The 24,451-nt window shown below is 41.1% G+C and overlaps 1 protein-coding gene and 1 pseudogene across 3 annotated transcripts in view; one reads left to right on the forward strand and one right to left on the reverse strand.

Moving 5' to 3' along the window:
- LOC149837485 (pyruvate dehydrogenase E1 component subunit alpha-1, mitochondrial-like) overlaps window positions 1–24,451 on the forward strand; it is an 88,511-nt gene that overhangs the window by 60,942 nt on the left and 3,118 nt on the right. Inside the window, exons 3-8 of one of the 2 annotated variants that reach the window (XM_090006072.1) lie at window positions 11,187–11,264; window positions 12,109–12,204; window positions 12,301–12,372; window positions 12,532–12,585; window positions 12,704–12,769; window positions 12,848–13,365. In XM_090006072.1, the coding sequence (XP_089862198.1) occupies window positions 11,187–11,264; window positions 12,109–12,204; window positions 12,301–12,372; window positions 12,532–12,585; window positions 12,704–12,769; window positions 12,848–12,892 (411 nt within the window). In that variant the 3' untranslated portion in view covers window positions 12,893–13,365. Of the gene's footprint in view, window positions 1–11,186; window positions 11,265–12,108; window positions 12,205–12,300; window positions 12,373–12,531; window positions 12,586–12,703; window positions 12,770–12,847; window positions 13,366–24,451 lie in introns of those variants that run through there. The other variant, XM_090006071.1, reaches the window with a different exon arrangement.
- Window positions 20,839–22,467, reverse strand: LOC149837486 (putative galacturonosyltransferase-like 7 pseudogene; annotated as a pseudogene). Its single transcript, XR_016432114.1, has one exon. The product of XR_016432114.1 is annotated as a putative galacturonosyltransferase-like 7 pseudogene (transcript).

Raw genomic sequence — 24,451 nt, forward strand, 5'->3', positions numbered from 1 at the left:
TTGCAACATCAAGGAGGTGTCGATGTTTTCGCTCAGCCACCCCATTTTGTTGAGATGAATAGGCACAGGAAGTTTGTGGTTGGATGCTATGATCTTGGTAAAATTGTAACAAATCTTTTGATTTAAACTCAAGAGCATTATCAGTGCGAACAATCTTGACAATAGATTCAAACTGAGTTTTTATTTCAAGAATTAGGGATTTGATAAGACTTGAAACTTCAGATCGTTCTTTTATTAAAAATACCCATGATAACTTAGAGAAATCATCAACAATAACAAGATAATACCGACACTGAGTCCTAGTAGGAATCTTACTAGGACCCCATACATCTGCATGAAGAAGTTCAAAAACTTTATTACTAGACTGACTCTGACTCAAAGGGAACGAACTTCGATGATGCTTGCCCAACTGACATGCTTCACACTGAAATGATGTGGTGGAAGAAATCTGAGGAAAGACCGACCGAAGCTTTGACAATGAAGGATGACCAAGACGACGATGCCACTGAACAGGGCTGAATGAATGGTCCACTGCAGCATGAACAGAACCCATTGGATGATGTAGGTAGTAAATTTCATTTTCTTCATAGCCTCCACCAATCTTCTTCCCCGTCAGCAAATCCTGAAAATGACAACCCATTGGATCAAATATTACTCTACAATTTTGTTCTTTTATAAGGCAACTAACAGAAAGTAAACTTTGAGGAAAGTTTGGAGCATGAAGAGCATTTTTCAACTGTAATGAGGAGGATATAGAAATATTTCCCTGACCAACAACCGGGGAGGAGCTCCCATCGGCTAATGAGACTCCAAGTTGAGCCTTAATGACCTTTAGATCTGAAAAAACACGAGAGTTTCCACACAAATGTCTGGATGCACCAGAGTCAATAACCCACTTACTATCATTCGGATGGAGATGATTCCCGGTGGAATAGGCAATACCAGCTATAGGAGAACTGGAACTCAAAGGTCGGAGAGCAATCAACTCATCATATTCCGCACGACTAAGGGTGATACTACTTTCATTTGTAGTGAGATTCTCTTGTGCATTAGTTGCCTCAATAGTAGTAACATGAGCTTTAGGATTATATGACTTTGATGCAGAAGAGATTGGCCGACTATGCTTATCCCAACAACGATCTTCTAAATGTCCAGACTTTCCACAGAACGTACATTGAAGCTTTCCTCTGCCTCCCATACCACGTCCACGTCCTCGTCCTCTGATATTCTGAATATTTCCACGGCCATAACTAGATGGGGCAACAAGAGCAGATGTCTGAGTCACAGGCTGAGATTGTGGCAGAGATATCGCAAGTCTACTCAGACGATTGTAAGCGTCAGCAAGAGTCGGAACATCTGAACCAGTCAACATTTGAACTTTTGCAACAGAAAAATCTGAAGAGAGACCTGTAAGAAAACGAGCAACCATGGTTTGTTCTTGATGATCCTTTTGCTTCGAGCAACATAGAGGCCGGTGAGCATTAAGTCTTTCAAACGCAGCTTTGACAGATGCATAGTACTGGGCCAAGGTCTGATCTCCCTGTTGCAAGTTATATATTTCCTGTTCGACTTGCAAGATACGACTAACATTCGTTTCTTGTGAGTATGTATCACGGAGATTGTCCCACATCAGTTTGGCTGTATTATAGTAGATCAATCCATCTGCAATATGGGGTTCGACACTATTCATGATCCAAGACATAACTATGTCATTATCTTCATCCCAAGTAGCATATTTTCCCAATTTCTCAGTGGGTTCGACTTCCAACAAAATATGTTTTCGACGATGTCCAGATACTGACATCATAAAAGTTCTGGACCACCTGGCATAGTTGGTTTCATTCAACCTTACGGAAGAGCCATACGAGAAGGGGTTGGCAAAAGCCTTATACTCCCCAATGTGTTCCATTTTGGAATCACATTTCGAAGTTTCAGCCATATTGAATATGTGAACCAAAAAAGAATAATTACCTCACTTGAACAACAAGTGTTCAAGAGGAATTTTCCAACTCAGCAGAAAATCACACCTGCTGTTTCCACAACAACCAGCAGCCCACACATAAAACAAAAAATCAACACAGCAGGATATCACACCTGCTATTTTCCATGACAGAAGAGTACCTTAAGCTACCATGCTTCCAAAAAAAAATTCAGTTGTTGTTGATACCACAGGAATCACGAACACTGCTGCACCCAACCACATCACGACAAATGATAGAATGCAGTCGCAAAAAACTAATATTCACTACACCTGTTGTTCTCCAACATGTAAGGCACGACATCCAGTAAATCTTCAGGGCACAGTTAGACAGATCAAGTATATTTCGATCACAAGTAATCAGCACAGGATTCTGATTTCCCGCAATCAGCACAGGGAAGAACTCACCAATCACGGCAACACAGAAAATGAAGATTTTTGTTGTTCCCAAACAGCAGGAACACCCTTCGACCAGAAGAGAACTCAGCAATCACGGATCTGTATTCACGGCAACACAAAAAATGAAGATTTTTTGCTGTTCCCAAACAGCAGGAACACCCTTCGACCAGGAGAGAACTCAGCAATCACGGCAACACAGAAAATGAAGATTTGTGCTGCTCCCAAACAACAGGAACACCCTTCGACCACTCACGAACCCCAAAAAAAAAATTCACGTCATAGCAGGAACTGGACTCGGCAACACTAGGTCGCAGCAGGAGATCCCGACGAGGAGAACAGATCTAGATCTTCTCCTTAGATCTGACGACAGATCTGGGTAACATCCCAGATCTGTTATCAGATCTTCCCCCAATCAACCAGATTCAAACCTGATTTTTAAGAAGTCGTAGGAAGATTTTTCTGTTGATCACGCTCCCACGATCACGATTCCACGATCTCGATCACGATCCACGCGCCCAATCAACCAGTTCCTGTTGATCACGCTCCCACGATCACAATCACGATCCCACGATCGGTAGCTTTGATACCATGTAGAATGAGAAGAGATGTACAGCCACCTGTGTAGAGATAGAGAGAGAGAGAGAGAGAGAGAGAGGAAGAGAAAAACTGCACAATAGAACTCGTTAACCACGATTAGGGCTTCTCTCTATATTAAATAGAGAGAGAGGCAAAAACTGAGAAATTGAGAAATTACATCTAAGTCCTTATGAAAAAAGTATTTCAGAAAACCTCTAATAAAGAATAACTTAACCTAAAAAACCACCTATTCTCAACAGGTGTAACACGCGGGTTTTTTTTTTTTTGGTTAGTGTGGAGACTATCCAGTTTTTTTAACCTGCAGTATGGCTGAAACTTCGAAAGGTGATTCAAAATTGGAACATATTGGAGAATATAAGGCATTTGCCAATCCCTTTTCGTACGGCTCGTCTGTAAGGTTAAATGAAACTAACTATGCCAGGTGGTCCAGAACATTTATGATGTCGGTATCTGGACATCGTAGAAAACATATCTTGTTGGAAGATGAACCCACTGAAAAGGTGGGAAAATATGTTACCTGGGATGAAGATAATGACATAGTCATGTCGTGGATTATGAATAGTGTCGAACCCCATATTGCAGATGGTTTAATTTATTATAATACAACCAAACAGATGTGGGACAATCTTCGAGATACATACTCACAAGAAACTAATGTGAGTCGTATCCTACAAGTCGAACAGGAAATATACAATTTACAGCAGGGAGATCAAACCTTGGCCCAGTACTATGCCTCCGTAAAAGCTGCTTTTGAAAGACTTAATGCTCACAGACCTCTCTGTTGTTCGAAACAAAGGGATCATCAAGAACAAACTATGGTTGCTAGGTTTCTTACAGGTTTATCTTCAGAATTTTCTGTTGCAAAAGTCCAAATGTTGACTGGTTCGGATGTACCTACTCTGGCTGAGGCATATAACCGTCTAAGCAGACTTGCTATATCTCTTCCACATTCTCAGCCTGTGACTCAGTCTTCTGCCTTAGTTGTCTCATCTGGTTATGGACGTGGAAATCTTCAGAACATCAGAGGACGAGGTCGCGGCCGAGGTGTGAGAGGCAGAGGAAAGCTTCAATGTACATTCTGTGGAAAATCTGGACATTTAGAAGATCGTTGTTGGGATAAGCATGGCCGACCAACCTCATCTTCATCAAAGTCATATGCTCCTAGAGCTAATACTACTTCTCTCAAGGCAACAAAGGCACAAGACAATATTTCTGCAAGTGACAGTAGTATAACCCTCAGTCGTGCTGAATATGATGAGCTGATAGCTCTTCGTCCTTTGAGCTCTACCTCTCCTGTTGCTGGTGTTGCCTATTCAACCGAAAATCTTCTTCATCCGACTGACAGTAAGTGGATTATTGATTCTGGTGCATCCAGACATTTGTGTGGAAATTCACTTGTTTTTTCAGATCTAAAGGATATTAAGGCTCAGCTTGGAGTCTCATTAGCCGATGGGAGTACCTCCCCGGTTGTTGGTCAGGGAAATATTTCTATATCCTCCTCATTACAGTTGAAAAATGCTCTTCATGCTCCAAAATTTCCTCAAAGTTTACTTTTTGTGAGTTGTCTTGTAAAAGAACAAAACTGTAGAGTAATATTTGATCCAATGGGTTGTCATTTTCAGGATTTGCTGACGGGAAAGAAGATTGGTGGAGGCTATGAAGAAAATGGAATCTACTACTTACATCATCCAATGGGTACTGTTCATGCTGCAGTGGACCATTCATTTAGTCCTGTTCAGTGGCATCGTCGTCTTGGTCATCCTTCATTGTCAAAGCTTCGTTCGGTCTTTCCTCAGATTCCCTCCACCACATCATTTCAGTGTGAAGCATGTCAGTTGGGCAAGCATCATCGAAGTTCGTTTCCTTCGAGTCAAAGTCAGTCTAGTAATAAAGTCTTTGAACTTCTTCATGCAGATGTATGGGGTCCTAGTAAGATTCCTACTAGGACTCACTGTCGATACTATCTAGTTATTGTTGATGATTTCTCTAAGTTATCATGGGTGTTTTTAATAAAGGAACGATCTGATGTTCCAAATATTATCAAATCTTTAATTCTTGAAATAAAAACTCAGTTTGAATCGAGTGTCAAGATTGTTCGCACTGATAATGCTCTCGAGTTTAAATAAAAAAGTCTCTTGCAATTTTACCATGATAGTGGCATCCAACCCCAAACATCCTGTGCCTATTCATCTCAACAAAATGGGGTGGCTGAGCGAAAACATCGTCACCTACTTGATATTGCCAGGACCATTATGATCCAATCAAATGTTCCTGCGTTATACTGGGGAGATGCAATTACAACTGCTTGCTATCTGATCAACCGCATGCCTTCCTCTTCTATGGGTGATCAAATTCCAATTCATATCCTAAAACCAAATACCCCTCTCTTCTCCCTCTCGCCCAAAGTGTTTGGATGTGTTTGTTTTGTACACAAACTTGGCCCTGACCGTGATAAATTAGCTGCTCAAGCTATAAAGTGCATATTTATAGGTTATCCCAAAAATCAAAAGGGATATCGATGTTATGATCCTACTTCTCGCCGAGAGTATGTCAGTGCGGATGTGTCTTTCTTGGAATCCACTCCATATTACTCTAATACTGGTTCCCCGCTGCAGGCTGATCCAGCTGAGTCTTGTCCATTACCTATACCTCCTTTTCCCTTGGAATCCGTGCCCTCATTCCCGAACCACACTTCATCCTCTTCCAGATTTCATAATCCTCCATTGGTATATGTGCGTAGAGATCCACCTCCGTAAGTGCCTCCATCTTCTTCTTCCCCTGAGGTAAGTTCTACTGACAATAATGATCTTCATGATGATGATAACAGGCCGATTGCTCTACGAAAGGGGACACGACAATGTACTTTATATCCCATGTCTCGTTTTGTCTCCGAAGCCAGAATTGGAAATCAGATGAAATCTTTTATTTCAGCTTTATCTGCTGAAGTTATTCCTCTGAACTATCAGCAGGCCGAGCTTCATACTCGCTGGAAGAGGGCTATGCAAGAAGAAATGGATGCCTTAATATCTCAGCATACTTGGGATCTAGTTGATTCCCCTGCAGATGCTGACATTGTTGGATGCAAATGGGTATATACGATAAAGTACAAATCTGATGGTTCAATTGAACGGTACAAGGCCAGATTAGTAGCCAAAGGGTATACTCAGACATATGGTATTGATTTCTTTGAAACTTTTTCTCCTGTTGCACGAATGGGTACCATTCGTCTTGTTCTCTCAGTAGCTGTGCAGCATGGTTGGAGCCTGTCCCAATTAGATGTGAAAAATGCATTTCTATATGGGGACCTATCTGAAACTGTTTACATGCAACAACCTCCAGGATTCGAGGTTGAGGGGAAGTGTCAGAAGGTGTGTAGATTGAAAAAGGCAATTTATGGCTTGAAACAAAGTCCTCGTGCATGGTTTCAGAAGTTGTTTGAAGTAATGTCAGGTTTTGGCTTTAATAGGTCAGCAGCATATCATACACTATTCATAAAGAAAACTAGCTCTGGCATAGTTGTTATGGTGGTATATGTGGATGACATCATTCTTACAGGTGATGATGTGAAAGCTATTGAAGCCACAAAGGCTCATCTTCAAAAACACTTTGTTACAAAAGACCTTGGTTCACTCAGGTATTTTCTGGGTATAGAAGTTGCCAGGAGCCGTGAAGGGATGGTTTTGTCTCAACGGAAGTATGTTCTTGACTTATTAAAGGAAACAGGAATGTTGGGAGCTAAACCAGCAAATATTCCCATGGACCATAAAGTTCAGTTGTTTGAAGAAGGGTCAAAACTGGTTGATAGCAAAAGCTATCGCTCCCTAGTTGGGAAACTACTGTATGTAACTGTGACCAGGCCGGATATTGCTTTAGCAGTGAGTAAAGTCAGTCAGTTTATGGACAAACCAACTGAGGTACACTGGAATGCAACTATTATGATTCTCAGATATCTAAAATCTTCTCCTGGAAAGGGGTTATTGTTCAAGAAAGGTGGAACTCTGGATATAGTGGCCTATTCTGATGCTGACTATGAAGGATCTGTAGTAGATAGAAAATCTACCACAGGATTTTGTGTGTTCCTGGGAGACAACTTGATCTCTTGGAGAAGTAAGAAGCAAAATGTGGTTTCTAGGTCGAGTGCAAAATCAGAATATCAGGCTATGGCCCAAACAGCTGCTGAATTGATGTGGGTTCGTACTGTTCTTCTTGATCTCCAGGTGAAGGTTTCTTCTCCCATGACCATGATGTGCGATAACAAAGCTGCAACATATATAGCGAACAATCCTATATTTCATGAGAGAACAAAGCACATTGAGGTTGATTGCCACTATGTAAGGGATATGGTTCAAGCGGGTCATATCACTACCCAATATCTAAAGTCGGAAGACCAAGTTGCAGATATGTTCACAAAACCTCTTGCCAGACCAAATTTTTCAAAATGTTGTGACAAGCTGAGCATGATCGATATCTATGCTCCAGCTTGAGGGGGAGTGTTGAGAATAGGTGGTTTTACAACAACAAACAACAACAACTACGCCTTCATCCCAAAACAATTGGGGTCAGCGATATGAACCAAAAAAGAAATTCATTTTGGGTCTTCCACATGAATCCTTTTCCTCCAATCATTTCTATCCAACGCCATGTCCTCGGTGAGGTTCAAAGCATTCATATCCTTTCCTATCATCTCCATCCAAGTCTTCCTAGGCCTACCCCGACCTCTTTTAACTAATATATTTTCCCATTTCTCCAACCTTCTAACTGGAGCATCATTAGGCCTTCGCCGAATATGTCCAAACCACCGTAAACGATTCTCTCGCATCTTATTTTCAATGGGTGCAACACCTACCTTCTTACGTATCTCTTCGTTCCGAATCTTATCTTTTATTGTATTTCCACACATCCATCTAAGCATCCGCATCTCAGCTACACTCATTTTTTGAATATGATGTCTCTTGGCAGCCCAACATTCCGTACCATATAGTAAAGCGGGTCTAATAGTCGTCCTATAAAACTTTCCCTTCAACCGCAATGGCATTCTACGATCGCACAGCACTCCAGTAGCACTTTTCCATTTCATCCACCCAACCTTTATCCTATGATTTACATCTCCATCAATTTCTCCATACTTTTGAATGATGGATCCCAAATATTTGAAATAATCATTCACCGGTATATCTTGCTCACCAAGCTTCACTACACTCCCATCACTACTTCGTTGCTTACTAAACCGACATTCCATATATTCAGTCTTACTCTTACTCAACTTAAAACCTCTAGCTTCCAATGTCTGTCTCCATAATTCTAACTTAGCATTAACCCCAGCTTTAGACTCATCAATCAAAACAATATCATCAGCAAACAACATACACCACGGTACATTTTCTTGAATTGATCTCGTAAGCTCATCCATCACTATCGCAAATAGGAAAGGGCTTAAAGCAGATCCTTGATGTAACCCAACCGTTATCGGGAAATTGGTTGTCACCCCTCCACAAGTGCGGACATTGGTTACTACTCCTTCATACATATCTTTAATTATACTAATGTACTTGAGAGAAACACCTTTCTTCATCATTGTCCACCAGAGAACGTCCCTAGGTACTCTATCGTATGCTTTCTCTAAATCAATAAAAACCATATGCAAATCTTTGTTCCTCTCTCTATATCTTTCAATAAGTTGTCTAAGAAGATGTATAGCTTCCATAGTTGATCTTCCAGGCATAAAACCAAATTGATTCTCCGATATCATGACAACCTTCCTCAACCTAGACTCAATCACCCTCTCCCAAAGTTTCATAGTGTGACTCATGAGTTTTATACCACGATAGTTTGTGCAATCTTGTATATCACCCTTATTCTTATATAAAGGCACCAAAGTACTCTTCCTCCACTCATTAGGCATCTTATTTGTTCGCCAAATCAAGTTAAAAAGATTTGTCAACCATTCTAAACCTTTCTCTCCCAAGCATTTCCAAGCCTCGATAGGTATACCATCTGGGCCAACTGCCCTTCTTGATTTCATTTTCTTCAAAGCCTCTGTAATTTCTTTCTTTTGAATCTTGCGCATGAAGTCACGATGCTTTTTGTAATTTAGTTCTTTATAATGGGGCTGTATTGTAATTAGGTCTTTAAGCCTCTCTCTATTTAACATAGAGAGAGGCCCTAATATCGATGAAGGTTCTGAGGTTTTTCTTTGCAGCCGTCTCTCTCTCTCTCTTCTCTCTCTCTCTCTCTCTCTTCTCTCTCTCTCTCTTCTCTCTCTCTAGGGCCCAGTTCATCTTCTACAATGACTATGGTTATACCATTTGCTTTCTACTTAGGTTTTTGACAATTTGATGGAAATCTGTCTTCTAGAAGTCTTAGGCAGCGGAGTGCCGTGGTGGTAGGTCAGTCTATCTCCAGCCCCCATGTCTTAGAAAAGAGTTCTTTCTCACTCTCATAACAGTGCCAGTCCTGCATTTCTGGGATTGGAGAAAGTGAGAGCGAGGGGCTTGGACTTTCAAGAAGCCCAAGCTACAATCCTCACTTGCTTGGTTGGTGTCAGTCTGGGACCATATGTCCGTATGTATGGGGGAGCCGCACATACTCATCCAGATAGGCGGAATGAGAGGGGGGCAGGGCAGGAATAACACCCACGATTGCCTATTCCTTGGATGGAATGGTCATTGTCAACAGAGTCATCAATGCGGTCAAAAGGGTTAGAGGCCATTGGTCTGTAGCTGACTTTAATTCAAAACTATATACATCAATTACATTCTTCAGACGATCTAAAGGTCAAGTCTGCCCTTGTCGAGCTCTAGCTGCTGCTGATATTCTGCTACTTGCTGCAGAAATTGTTGAAGCTTGGAGCTATCCGAGCTCAAGAGACAACTTTTAGTCTCTCCCCTGGGTTCTGAGAAGAGATGGTTTATGGGGAACTGGACTAGCTTGCAAAGAGAAGTGAAAGAGAAGTTGGCTCATAAAGATCGACACTGCATTGATTGGGCTCCGCTAGCTGCCAAAAAGACTTTTCTATTATGCACGTCTCCGGGTGAGCATGTGGAATCCACTCACCATCTTTTTCCAGCCGTGAAATGTGCTATGATGTGCTATGTCAAAAGCAACGGTTGCTTTCGACGTGTTGGTTGCATGAAAACCGTAGTGTTGGATGATCTGACATGTCATCGTTAGATCTATTGGGGGCAACAATGGGGGCGGCTTGATTAGAAGGTTCTAAGGATCAGAACATCTGAGCATGTTCCCCACTGACTTGTTCACAACTTCCGTTTGGAAATAGAGGGGTGATACATGCTGCTAAAGAGAAACCTCCTCTTTGTCTCCAGTAGGCTTGCTTGCTTGGGAGAGAGCATTTAGCAACTTGTTGATAGGGAGAGAGCAGTTCTCTATTGCTAAATATCTCGGTTTCTCACATTTATTCATTCAAAGATAACAATCACAACCTAATGAATGAAACCAATTGGGAGAGATAAGTATTTGGTTCCTCTACCAATACTGGAAGGTGCTTGGCAAGACCTTTCTGTGGATTTCATAGAATCTTTGCCACCTTTCAGAGTGCAGACTTTCCTCCTTTCCTAACAAATAAAAAACTGAACTAAAACTAATAGAACCAGAAGCAAGACCAAACTGATAGTCAGGAGTCCCGTAGACGGAATGTTGCTATTTGGAAAGGATTAATATGCTGCCATTCCTTTCTAAGAGGGACTTCTACTCCAACCGATGGAAAAGGTTAAGGATTTGGTGTAAGAGGGGCTTTTTGAGAAAGGCAAGAGAGGGCATAGCTCTAGTAGAGCTAATATTTTTGAGGAACCCCGAGCCAAGCAAGGAATTCTGAAAATAAAAATTCGTTCTGCTGCCCTGGAACCAGGGGTAAGGAAAGATCCACAGCTCACAAAAGAGAGACCGGGTCCACACAATGTCTTTCAGTTCAAGGCTTCTATTATATCAATTTTGTTGTCATGTTTAAAACCCTTGGTTATGCACCTTTTTAATGATATGAGTGAACCAGACGCTCTTTTAAATTGAATAGCCGCAGATCAAAAGCACAGGAACTAACTGTGCAACAGGCTGTTGCTTTACATGAAATGTTTGGTAAATGACATTGATTACGCTAAGTTGGATTGACACATTTCAAATACCTTTTGATTCTGGTTTAGCATTAGTTGGTTGTTTATTGATGGTATCATTTCACCTCTATTTGATTTTCTTGCAACAGGTGGATGGGATGGATCCTCTTGCAGTCAAAGAGGGATGCAGATTTGCTAAAGAGCATGCTATGAAGAATGGGCCGATAGTGAGTATTTACGACACTATGTTTCAATTCTTTCCTCATTAAATCCAGTCCTCTTACACAATCATGGAGGAACTTTATACTAGTTGGTTCCTGATATTGACATTGCACTTCATGTTTGTAATGTAGATGACTTGTGGATTTTATCCTTCATTTTTAACCTGTTTGGCATTACGCATGTGATTATTGCTCCTATGTCATTCTCTTTGTTTAGTTCCAATTGAGCATGAAAGGACTAGACCTTTCATTTCTTTGAAAGCACACATGTAATGTACAATGATCCATCCATCACAGATGGACCATTGACTGTTTTAGCATTTGCTATACAATGTATCATTATTATCTTCTTGCCTATTATAGTTTGTGTCTGGCCATTATCTTTGCCCTTTCTTTGTTATCCTTCTTCTCTTGCTCTTAAACCTTTATACCTATTTTATCAAACTTGTTGCATCCCATCAAATGCCCATGTTCCTTTAATGTGAAACAGCATATTGATGTTCTCCACTTTGTTATTTATCTCTTTCTCTGCCAATCATCAATAAATGTATTAGAAAATTCTGTTTACAGTATAGAATTTTGTGGATGCTCTGAGAGGTTTGTGAGTGTAAGCATGTAATCAAGCTTCAGTTGCATCTTGTGTACCACCCGGCAATGTCTCTGAGAGAGCACTAAGTGTTGGATCGTTATAGTGTCTCTCCTTTATCTTTGTACTTAATCTCTATGATTCTCTAAGAGGAGATAACTGTAATGTTGCACAACCTATGTGATTCTTGCAACTTCTGAAATACTTTATCATATAGACTCAAAGATGGGTATTTGATTATTGCCTAATCTGGAAAACTTCCAGGTCCTTGAAATGGATACCTACAGGTATCATGGTCACTCCATGTCAGATCCTGGAAGCACTTACCGCTCACGCGATGAAATTTCTGGTGTGAGACAGGTATTGCATAGATTTAGGGCAAATTAATTTTCCTGAGGTGCATGGTTTGTATTTCCATAAGTTTGACTGCTATTTTTCAATTGTTCTGGTTGATAGGAGCGTGACCCAATTGAACGAGTCAGAAAGCTGTTAACATCTCTTGATATCGCTAGTGCAGCTGAGCTCAAGGTAATTCCCTTTTTTTGTCCTATTTGCTGGTTGTGTATGGTTCTAAATTTGAAAACGGGTGATCCATATGCAAAAATTTCAGAAAATAACAATTGCACCATGAACATATACAGATTTTTGTTGTTTTAGCTTTGAGAAAGCTTGTGCATGCTCTTGCAGGACATTGAGAAAGTGGTTAGAAAAGAAGTTGATGATGCCATTGCAGAAGCTAAGGTTAGCACTGCATAGTTTGATGTTTCAATATGATACCTGGAACTATTTTCTTACTGTAACTAGGCTTTCTAGTTTACCTATTAAGGTAACTCTATGACTGCCACCTTTGCTTTAACAGGAGAGCCCAATGCCCGATCCGTCTGCGCTGTTCGAGCATGTCTATGCCAAGGGACTTGGAGCTCAGGTACATTGAGAGTTATTGTTTATGCAAAGTTTTTATCTTCCTCATTATCTGTGCTAAGTTGTAATCAATAAGTTGCAGTCATTTGGAGCTGATAGGCAAGAGGTCAGAGCTGTTCTAGCATGAGTCAAGCCGCACGTGCTTTTTTTCCATCTGATTCAAAATTAAAATAATAAAATTGGCAGGAAATTTTTGGACTCTGCAATTGCTTGCTATAAAGTCCTGTATAAAGAAACACCATTTGTTTGCAGTCTTCTGTTTCCACTTTCTGCATCGACTGGAATTTTTTGTTGGACACAAGTTGCATCTCTGTGTCCTCTTTTTTCTCCCTTCAAAATTCAAGGGGCTGGATTTGTATTTGCATGTATTAATCATTGGTTTGCATCAGGGTTGTTGACCATATGGTGCATATTTTACTTCTGGAAGAAGTGAATGATTGTTTTGAGCTAAAGTGTATCTGGTGAGGGCATTTCTCTTTCCCGATCATTCACTTTGCTCTCTTGGATTGGCACATGCTGGAAAGGGGCTGCCTGCATATTGTATCATGTAAACAAAAAAAAGTAAAGCAAACATGCACTGGATACATTGTGGACTGCCCATCTGTTTTGTTTGTTTTCATGACAAATCTCCAAATCTGTATGGGCGGTTCTCTTGTTAATTTCAAAGCGCGTAGTGAAAGCAAGCTCTAGGATGCTTTCTTATCTGTGGGTGCGAGCCCATGCATGTGTTGACTCTTAGGCCTCCAACATCTATGAGGTTCAAAATTTGAAAATGTTGACCATGTAGCTGTACTGAGCTGTCTCTCATGTTAGGAAGATGGATATTGTTGGTCTGATGCCAAGTTTCTATTCCCGGTAAAGGAAATTTAGATACTATATACATCTGACAAAATGTTCAAATTGATAAACTATGCGTTAAAAATCAACTCATTGGTACTTTGTTGAAAGCTGTTATTATTGAAACCATGGTATTTAATAGACCAGTATGTCTGTATTTTGAGAGAGAAGGTTCTAAATAGTCTTTATCTTTTTAAATCGTCCTAAATGTGACTTGAAACGATATAGTTTTGTGTGTTTGCTTAATCTATAATTGCATTAGTATTTTCCATAGCTTGCTTATTATAAGATATCTATTGGTTTAGGTATTCTTTTCATATTTAGATGTGTTTTTAGAATGATAAAAAACCAAAGGCTTGTATTGCACTAAAAACTAACTTGAATAAAGATTAAATTTTATCCATTCTTTGAACCAATAAATTTTAATATATTATATTTAGAACAAGGATAAAAGAGGTTCATATTTCCCCACAACATAGCGATGAAAAGAGATTGTCACATTGAAATTACTAGGTAAAAACATGATTTGTACTAAATAAGCATTCTAAATTCATTCCTACCGGCCGGTCTACTTGAAAATGCATGAGTAGGTGGGATAGACTCGTTGATATCTTATCCCCACCTGCACCAAAGTGACTCCCCCCCCCCCCCCCCCCCCCCCACCCCACACACACACACACCCCGCGGGGCCATCTGTCCTATGGGTGATTGAATTCTTTCTGATGGCTCCACAGCTTAAGTTTGCCTCGCCATTTTTTTTAGATAGTCCAGAAAAACTCCTGATCACCAACTGCACATTGGCTGCCCTTGAGGTCCATCCTGCCCACCGGGGAGTACACTCAACTTTGACCGCAAGGGATGTCACCTGTGAGTTTCAAACATGTGATGTTCGGTCAACTTGGTGACATTCACAAGTCACCCTTACCAGACGTGTTTGTCTCACCACTTAGAAACTATGGGGGGTCTGCATTTCCGATTCTACTTGGGTGTTTGTAGAGGTCCAGACATGCCGTTAGACCCCTGCACGTCTAGTTGACTTGCCCATGACATTGACTCTGTCGGCTGCCGATGTCAATTGGGTAGAAGTCCACTGAGGCTTCTGTTTGTGACCATTGAAAACGTCAGTCAACTTTGTGCCTGAACCTAGCTGGTTAATCAGGATTCTGCCCTATGTTTGGTGTTCCCAACCGCCCAGTTAGGGCTTTTGAATACTTGTACCTGAAACTCACTGAGCACGGGCCCCCACGTGCACCCACACAAATGCTGAACATGCGGACGCTGCTTTGGTGCATCTTGTGGACGTGGAAACAGCATCCACCATTGTTCCATGCCCCCCACCCCCCTCCCCCGTGGAACACTGGAGGGCGGATGGACAAGCACACACCAAAAAACAAAATTTTCTATGGCATGTGGACAGGGCAGGACAACAATCCTGTCCTGTTGGCAGACGGTTGGGACATCCCGCACTGTCCTGTTCGCGTGCGATTCAAATGCCCCTTAAGGCAGATTATTGGAACTCTTTGGAAATTGACCAACTATAGTTGGACCTGAATGCTTACATAATTGCTTTGGTGAGAAAATCTGGGTGCCTGATAACCTTTGGCCTTTAGGCATGTGGAGGCTTGGAGCTGTCTCCACCACCAGCATCAAGTACAACTTGGCAACCTGGAGATTGGCTTATCATGTACTGACACAACTGGTCCAGCCTTTCTAACCTATTAAGAAGACATTGATAATGACCCAAATGAAATGCATGATCACAAATCATTCACCGCACCTTGGTCTTCGCAACCTACGAATCAAAGAGTTGCGACTTGGGAATGCGACCAAGAGCTCAAACTGCCCAACTGTTTTCTTTAAAGGCAAGCTGGGTTTAAGCGGAACCCACCGGTTACTATTCAATGAGAGGGTGGTGTATGTCCCCCCCCCCCCCCCCCGATGATTCACTGAATCCCATGTCTGTGTTCGGGGCTTTGAATGAGCACCACGTATACAAGCACATGGGGCTCGTATTCCCGTGTATGTTGACATAACTTTGCATCGGACTCTGGTGTTGTTGCAAAGACTTAAGTACCCTTTCTTGCTATTCTTCTCATAAAGTGATGGTTTGAGAAAATGACAAAAATGTCTTTCATTCAAAAAAGAAAAAACAAACAGTTCAAAAAAAGAACAAACATGTCCTCCATCCAGAAAGTCGAGGATGATGTTGACTCTTCAAAGTCTTCTTCTTCTTTCTCCGTAAAACACTGTAAAACCCTCTCTCTCTAGAGAAGAAATCAAGGGAGGATTCTTGAAAAGACTTAAGTGCCCCAAAGATGATTATTTAAGACTCAGTCTTTGCACTGCAGGATTATCCGAGAAAGAAATCTCCCCTGGAGGAGGCCATGAACATCAACCATCCCACTCTCTCTCTCCCTTCTCTTTCTGCTTCTGTGCACATCCAGTAGAAGATCTTACATTGCTCCATCAAGCACCGACTGACTTGCACATCGACTGTTGTGAAGCCTGATTCAGAGTTTTTACCCTTACAGGAGGAGGGGTTGAGGGCTCCTCCCAGTGTGGGTAGCATCATTCAACTAAATGAGTTGTAGATCCTGATTCAGAGTTTTTACCCTTACAGGAGAGGGGTAAAACCTCATCTCACTCTCTCTCCCTTCTCTCTCTACTTCTGTGCACATCCAACAAACGATCCAACATTTCTCCATCAAACACCAACTGACCTGCACACTAACTGTAGCATCGTTCAACTTGATGAGTTATGGAGCCTGATTTAGAGTTTTTGCCCTTACAGGAGGGGGGTTTGGGGGCTCCTCCCAGTGTGGGTAGCATCATTCAACTTGAAGAGTTGTGGAGTCTGATTCAAAGTTTTTACTCATTCATATTTTAAGGCATTAGATCTCATGTTTGAACATCCATGCATGTGCAGTTTGCTTTCATCATGTTCAGTTGCTTTCTAGATTATACTTTGAATTCTGGTGCATTTTAGATCTATCGATTTATATGTAACCAGAGCACATTTTAATCTGAAATTTTTACTGCAACTTCATGCATATGTCTTCATGCTCTCCACCAAAAATCAGATCATTCTGAGTTTGTTTGACCTACTTTAAAAATCGAGATTCAGAACATGTTATTTTGCACCGTTAGGATTTTAGCATAATCAGGACCAACTTGCGGGAGTGATTTCTCCCTAGCCAGAGATGATCTTTCCGATCCGTAAAAAAAGGTTGTTTTCTAAATTGAATCTAGTTTGTTCATACCAAAATTCAGCGATTTCTATGGTGTTTTCATACCAGTTTTGGGTCAAAAACCATAACCCTGTCACCCTGTGTCATTTTAACGGCTCAGATTTTGATCCATTTTGTTTGAATTTTATTTCCCTAATGGGAGATCATTTTTCAATTCTGTAAAACGGGTTCTCTTCTTTTATGTGTCTAGTTCATCTTTGTAAATTTTCAGAATTTTTCATGGTCAATTACTATTTTATTTTGATTAAGTACCAGAACCTTGTATCCAAATTTTATAAATGTTCTGATTTTGGCCCCCATATCATGACTGTTGTAGCACTTCTTCAACAAATCGCTATTTGATTGACAATATTCTTCAGCAAATCGTTATTATGATTTTTTTGGGTCTCTAATGAGTCCCTACTATGATTTATAGTATTTTTGGGTCTCCAACGAGCCTCACAATGATTTATAGTGTTGTCCGGTCTTTTAACTATGATTTATAGTGCTTTGGGGTCTTCAACGAGCCCCACAACGATTTGTAGTATTTTTCGATCTTTTAACTATGATTTATAGTGTTTTCGGGTCTCTAACGAGACCCACAATGATTTATAGTGTTGCTGGACCTCGCTATAGCGATTTGTAGTGTTTCTCGCTAAACACTATAGCGATTTGTGATACAAATCGCTATCCGAATCAGGACCAACTTGTCAGGGCCATATCTCCCTAACCAGAGATCGGATTTCAAATCCGTAAAAAGTGGTGTCTTCGTTATATAGTCTAGTTTATTCCTGTAAATTTTCAGCAATTTCTATGGCCATTTGATACCCCATTTGGATCTAAAACCAGACCCCTATCAGTCTGCCTTATTTGAGTGACATAGATTTTTAGTTCATTTTGTAAGAGTCATATCTCCCCAACGGAAGATCATTTTCCAAATCTGTAAAAAGGGTTTTCTTTATCTATGTGTCTAATTTATATTTGAAAAGTTTTATAACTTTCTATGCTCATTTGATATTTCTAACCTGTTAAAAACCGAGACATGTTATTATTCCCTTTTAACTAAGTGGATGGAAGTTAATTATAATTTGTTGGAGACATGTCTCAGTTTTTAATAGGTTTAAAATATCAAATGAGCATAGAAAGTTATAAAACTTTCCAGATATAAACTAGACACATAGAGGAAGAAAACCCTTTTTACAGATTTGGAAAATGATCTTCCGTTGGGGAGATATGACTTTTACAAAATGAAATAAAAACATATGTCACTCAAATAAGGCAGACTGATAGGGGTCTGATTTTAGATCCAAATGGGGTATCAATTGACCATATAAATCGCTGAAAATTTACATGAATAAACTAGACTTCATAACGAAGACACCACTTTTTACGGATTTGAAATCCGATTTCTGGTTAGGGAGATATGACCATGACAAGTTGGTCCTGATTCGGATAGCGATTTGTATCATAAATCGCTGTAGTGTTTAGCGAGAAACACTACAAATCGCTATAGCGAGGTCCAACAACACTATAAATCGTTGTTGGTCTCGTTAGAGACTCGAAAACACTATAAATCATAGTTAAAAGACCGAAAAACATTACAAATCGCTGTGGGGCTCGTTTGAGACCCCAAAACACTATAAATCATAGTTAAAAAAGACCGGACAACACTATAAATCATTGTGAGGCTTGTTGGAGACCCAAAAATACTACAAATCATAATAGGGACTCATTAGAGACAAAAAAAATCATAACAACGATTTGCTGAAGAATATTGCCAATCAAATAGCGATTTGTTGAAGAAGTGCTACAACAATCATGATATGGGGGCCAAAATCAGAACATTTATAAAATCTGGATACAAGGTTCTAGTATTTAATCAAAATAAAATAGTAATTGACTATGAAAAATTCTGAAAATGTACAAGGATGAACTAGACACATAAATGAAGATAACCCATTTTACAAAATTGAAAAATGATCTCTCATTAGGGAAATAAAATTCAAACAAAATGGATCAAAATCTGAGCCGTTAAAATGACACAGGGTGACAGGGTTATGGTTTTCGACCCAAAACGGGTATGAAAACACCATAGAAATCACTGAAATTTAGTATGAACAAACTAGATTCAATTTAAAAAACAACCTTTTTTACGGATCGGAAAGATCATCTTTGGTTAGGGAGAAATCACTCCCGCAAGTTGGTCCTGATTCTGCTAAAATCCTGACGGTGCAAAATAACAGGTTATGAATCTTGATTTTTAAAGTGAGTCAAACAAACTCAAAATGATCTGATTTTTGGTGGAGAGCATGAAGACATATGCATAAAGTTGCAGTAAAACATTCAGATTAAAATGAGCTCTGGTTACATACAAATCGATAGATCTAAAATGCACCAGAATTCAAAGTATAATCTAAAAAGCAACTGAACATGATGAAAGCAAACTGCACATGCGTGGATGTTCAAACATGAGACCTAATGCCTCAAAACATGAATGGGTAAAAACTTTGAATCAGACTCCACAACTCTTCAAGTTGAATGATGCTACCCACGCTGGGAGGAGCCCCCAAACCCCCCTTCTGTATGGGCAAAAACTCTAAATCAAGCTCCACAACTCATCAAGTTGAACGATGCTATAGTCCGTGTGCAGGTCAGTCGGTGTTTGATGGAGAAATGTAGGATCGTTTGTTGGATATGCACAGAAGTAGAGAGAGAAGGGGGAGAGAGTGAGATGGTTGATGTTCATGGCCTTCTACAGGGGGAACTCTTTGCCTCCCTTGATTTCTTCTTTAAAGAGAAAGAGGGTTTTAGAGTGTTTTACGGAGAAAGAAGAAGAAGAAGATGACGATGAAAAGTTCAAACGGACATTTTTGATGGCTCAGGTTTGTTTCGTCGGATGACCCACACTGGGAGGAGCCCCCAAACCCTCCTCCTATAAGGGCAAAAACTCTAAATCAAGCTCCACAATGAATCAAGTTGAACGATGCTATCCAGGCTGGGAGGAGCCCTCAAACCCTCCTCCTATAAGGGTAAAAACTCTGAATCAGACTCCACAACTCATCAAGTTGAATGATGCTACCCACGCTGGGAGGAGCCCTCAGACCCCCCTTTCTGTAAGGGTAAAAACTCTGAACGAGACTCCACAACTCTTTAAGTTGAATAATGCTACTCACGTTGGGAGGAGCCCCCAGACTCCTCTCCTGTAAGGGCAAAAACTCTGAATCAGGCTCCACAACGAATCAAGTTGAATGATGCTACTCATGCCGGGAGGAGCCCCCAAACCCTCCTCCTGTAAGGGTAAAAACTCTGAATCAAGATCTACAACTCATTTAGTTGAATGATGCTACCCACGCTGGGAGGAGCCCCCAAACCCTACTCATGTAAGGGTAAAAACTCTGAATCAGGCTCCACAACAGTCAATGTGCAGGTCAGCCTGTGTTTAATGGAGCAATGTAAGATCTTCTGTTGGATGTGCATAGAAGCAGAAAGAGAAAGGAGAGAGAGAGTGAAAGGGTTGATGTTCATGGCCTCCTTCAGGGGAGATTTCTTTCTCAGATAATCCTGCAGTGTAGAGACTAGGTCTTAAATAATCATCTTTGGAGCACTTAAGTCTTTACAACCACTCATTTTCAAGAATCGTAATTTTTTTTGCACTAATGGAGGAGAGGGTACTTAAGTCTTTGCAATCACATCAAACTCCAATGCTATGAACCTACAACGTCCCACCACAAGGGAGACGTGCACTGACTAAAAAAACATAGAAAATGATACACCAAGATGAGTCAGCCAAGTTGAACTAAACTGGATTGCACTGACCCCGCTCTCCAATTGTGTATGCAGATCAAAACTGGAGTCATAACCCCCGTTTTGCTCCATATTCTGGAATCTGGAGAGAGAGAGAGAGAGAGAGAGAGAGAGAGAGAGAGAGAGAGAGGTGCCAAACAGACAAGAAAGACCAGCAACGCAGGAAGAACTTGGAGGTGCCAAGCAACAGAAATCACAACACAGAAAAAGAATCAAACTTTTTTCTCATTATCATTCATTCATCTATAATAGTTCCTTGTATACATCCAGCAAATTATCATCTTGACACAGATTACATCCTGTATCATCTCATCCTCCTCACCAACGCCACCACCTATCCGAAGCGAGGGAATCAAAAGAATTCCCCCAACCCCATCATGCTAACCCTACAGCAATAGCACAACCAATTTGCTCTCTCATCTAAAATCATAATCCTTATAAACGAATCAAATTAAAAAGAACCTAAAATCAATACAAACAACAAAGAAGAAAACCAAAAGAAAGAGTAACGGAAAATACAAGAAAAAGAAGCGCCTTTCCTTCTGTACAACCCTCTCTCTCTCTCTCAAGAATCAATTCAACGACGGACATTGCACCTTCCAATCAAAGCACAACCCAAGGGCCAAGACCCACCCTCTTCTGCCCACCACCTACAAAATTTCCATGTGCGTTCTCTCTCTCTCCCCTCTCCACCTTCACTCCACCGCCGAAATCCCCTTCACTGCCACCACCCTCGCACCACCCCCATCCACATAGAGATCGTACGGGCTCCACAAACTATCTAACGGGCACGGCTCCCGGGCGTCGATCCTCGCCCAGGGCTTCCCCTTTCCGCTCCAATGCAGCAGACTCACGGGCCCAGGATGCAACCCCCTGCAGCTCCCTACCACGTTGTCTCCGCCCAATCCGTGCTGGTTCCACCGGTGGTCCAAGGCCTCGACCTCCCCGGCGAACACCAACAAGAAGGGAGGCAGCGACCCCAATTCGTAGATCCTCCTCTCCTTCTGCACCTCCATCCACCCTTCGATACTCTCCCTGTGCCCCTCCCTCCTCCACGAACCCAATTCCATCACCATTACCCCGGTGTTGAAGTAGCACGGCTCCCGGTTCCGGCCGGCGAACGCCGAGGCCGTCGCCGGATCCCCCCAGAAACTCGTCGTGAAATACTTCGTGAAATTCGCGTGGCAGTACTCGGGCGCGGCGACGGGCTTGCTGGCGGACGCCGAGCCCCAGAGCGTCGCGATGTCGTCGTCGACGACGAGGTCCGAGTCGAGGTAGATGACGCAGCCGATGCAGGGCTCGAGAAGGTCGTCGAGGTAGGTCCGGGCGTAGTTCAGCGGCCGCTCCAGCGCCTCCCGGACCGACGGCGAGACGAGCAACCTGACCCGGTTCTCCTGCCGGAACCGGTACATTCTGAATCCGAGCGACGGGAACACCGACCGGACGACGATTTTCAGGCGATTGCCGTCGCAGTAGAACATGAAGGGGAAGAAGACGTTATCCGGGCAGGACGCGTGCATCAGCACCGAATGGACGGCAGCGATCGACCCACGGAGGTAACCGTCGTCAAGCGTCATCGCGATGTGCACGCGCGAGGGATCGCACGGCCCGGACCCAGGCGACGGGCATCCCTCGCCGTTCCGGTTCTCCGGAGCCTCAACGTACGCCGGAAAACCGCCATCCGGATGGGTTCCGTCAGCGGCGGGGCACAGAACGCGAGGATCAGAAGGAGCAGCACGCACGGAGAACGGAACATCTCTCTCCCTCCGCCGTTAGAGTGACGAAAAACCGGAATCGGTTAAGAAACGCGGTTTTCCGTCGGACTCAGCGGCGGAGGAGCGCGAGGGCCGGTGCGCTTGCATGCAGATATATAATAATACCGGACGCCGGACAATAGATTGGGTGGCCGCACAGATGGAGATGGAGGCATCCAGCTGTGCTTGACGGCGAGGGCACGTGCTCGTTGTTTGCTGCCCGGCGACCAGCGTTCGATTCTGGTTGGGTATCCGATCCATCAGAATGTACCCAAACCCGTCCAGAAAACTGCTTGTCGGATTTGGGTTCTGCTTCGGGTTTTGTCAGGTCAAGAAAATGAGACGTCAAACCCGGACACACATAATTTGAGAAGCTCAATATACAGGTCAATCCTCATTGGGTCAAATATCTGAACAAAATCATTGGCAGCCACTGGTTCCACTTGGACGAGGTGGTCTGGCTACGTTAAGAAAATGGTAAAACCGGGAATGTATTGAGGGTAGGTTCGGTATTTTCGCTTTTAATCCCCGTTTATCCTGGCATTAATTGGCGAACACTGTGCTGAAGATCTGCTGCGCCGTACCGTTGTGCAGTTGTATAGTACAGACGGAGAGCTGCGCCATATGGTGCTCCAGTACGGTCTGCACTGCAGCACAACTTAAGCGGCTCGGATTTTTGAAAATAACGGGTTAAAACACATAAATAAAGAAGAAAGGACAGGAGTCTAAAATCAATTTTAACAAGCGTGACATATCTTGGTAAATTGAAAATATCGCAATGTTTGTTTTTCTCCATACAAGTGGAGGAGAAATCGCACGATCATCACCAAGGGTCTCGGGTTGGAGCGCAACGGTTGAGATGCAGGCAACGGTTCAGGTCCGTGTCCTATAGGAAATCAAGAACCACGTTGAAAATTCATTTTTTTCTTACTTATGTTGAAAACATAACCAAAAATATTGTTTTGAAATTAGTCCAACATTCATGATTTTTTGTTAAACCTCCTGAACACATTAAGTTTTTAAGCAACACATATTTGATTATTTATAAAAAAAATTATTTGAAATATTAAACAGTTTATCTAATTAGCAACCCATTCATTCATCTATCCAAATATTGATAATTAAAATAATTAAATAATATTTAATTAAAGTTTGAGAGATAGCTCTCAAGATCTCAAAATTATCAGCCTCACACAACACTCTCGCAATAACATGTATCCACTTCATCAGATCCTATGTTATCCGAAAAATATTTTATTTTAAAAGCATAAGACTTTGAAGAGTCTCAATAAAATTCACATAATCCAAATATAAATACACTAAGCTTGTATAACATGTATCATTCACATTATACCAAATTCATCATTAATTATGCAACTGAAACGCTAAGCCGTAAAGTTCAAGAATTTATATTTTTAAGATATTTGCAATCATCATATCTCATTTCAAGCATATATAACAATAATATATTTTAAATTCAAGATATTTAAGGTAATAACCACAAAATTTTCAAGGAATTTTCATATTTTTTTATAATTTCCTTCATATGTGATAAATTAAAAATGATAATTTGTACTAAGTGTCATACCACAAGTTATGCAAGACTTAAAAACAAATAAATGTATGAATACACTCACACGCTCAAGGGTTTCCATCGACCCTAGTGATTTTTTTTTTAATTATTTCTGAGGAATTCAAAATTTGCTAGAAGAAAAATATATAATAAATAACTAATATAACAAACAATTAGTAAAGACATTCACCTATATTTTGAACCCAATTTAAGTTGCATTTAAAATCATTTCACTTAAATCTAAATTCTAGTTTTGAAAGAATTGAAATCCAAAATATTTAATTTAGTTAATGAGAAAATAATTAAATAAAATAAAAATTATAATTTAACCAAAGTTAATAAAATTGTAGGAGTCCATAGGTGGGTTGTCCCATCCTTTGTGGCATTCATTTTCAAATTTAAAAAGATAAAATAAAATTAAAACTTAAAAATTCTAAGATTTGTAAAACTTACTAAAAACCAAGGGATGAAATAAAAAGTCAAACTTACCA

This window comes from Nuphar pumila, chromosome 5, assembly GCF_984573655.1.
Source record: "Nuphar pumila chromosome 5, dmNupPumi1.hap1.1, whole genome shotgun sequence".
NCBI lineage: Eukaryota > Viridiplantae > Streptophyta > Magnoliopsida > Nymphaeales > Nymphaeaceae > Nuphar > Nuphar pumila.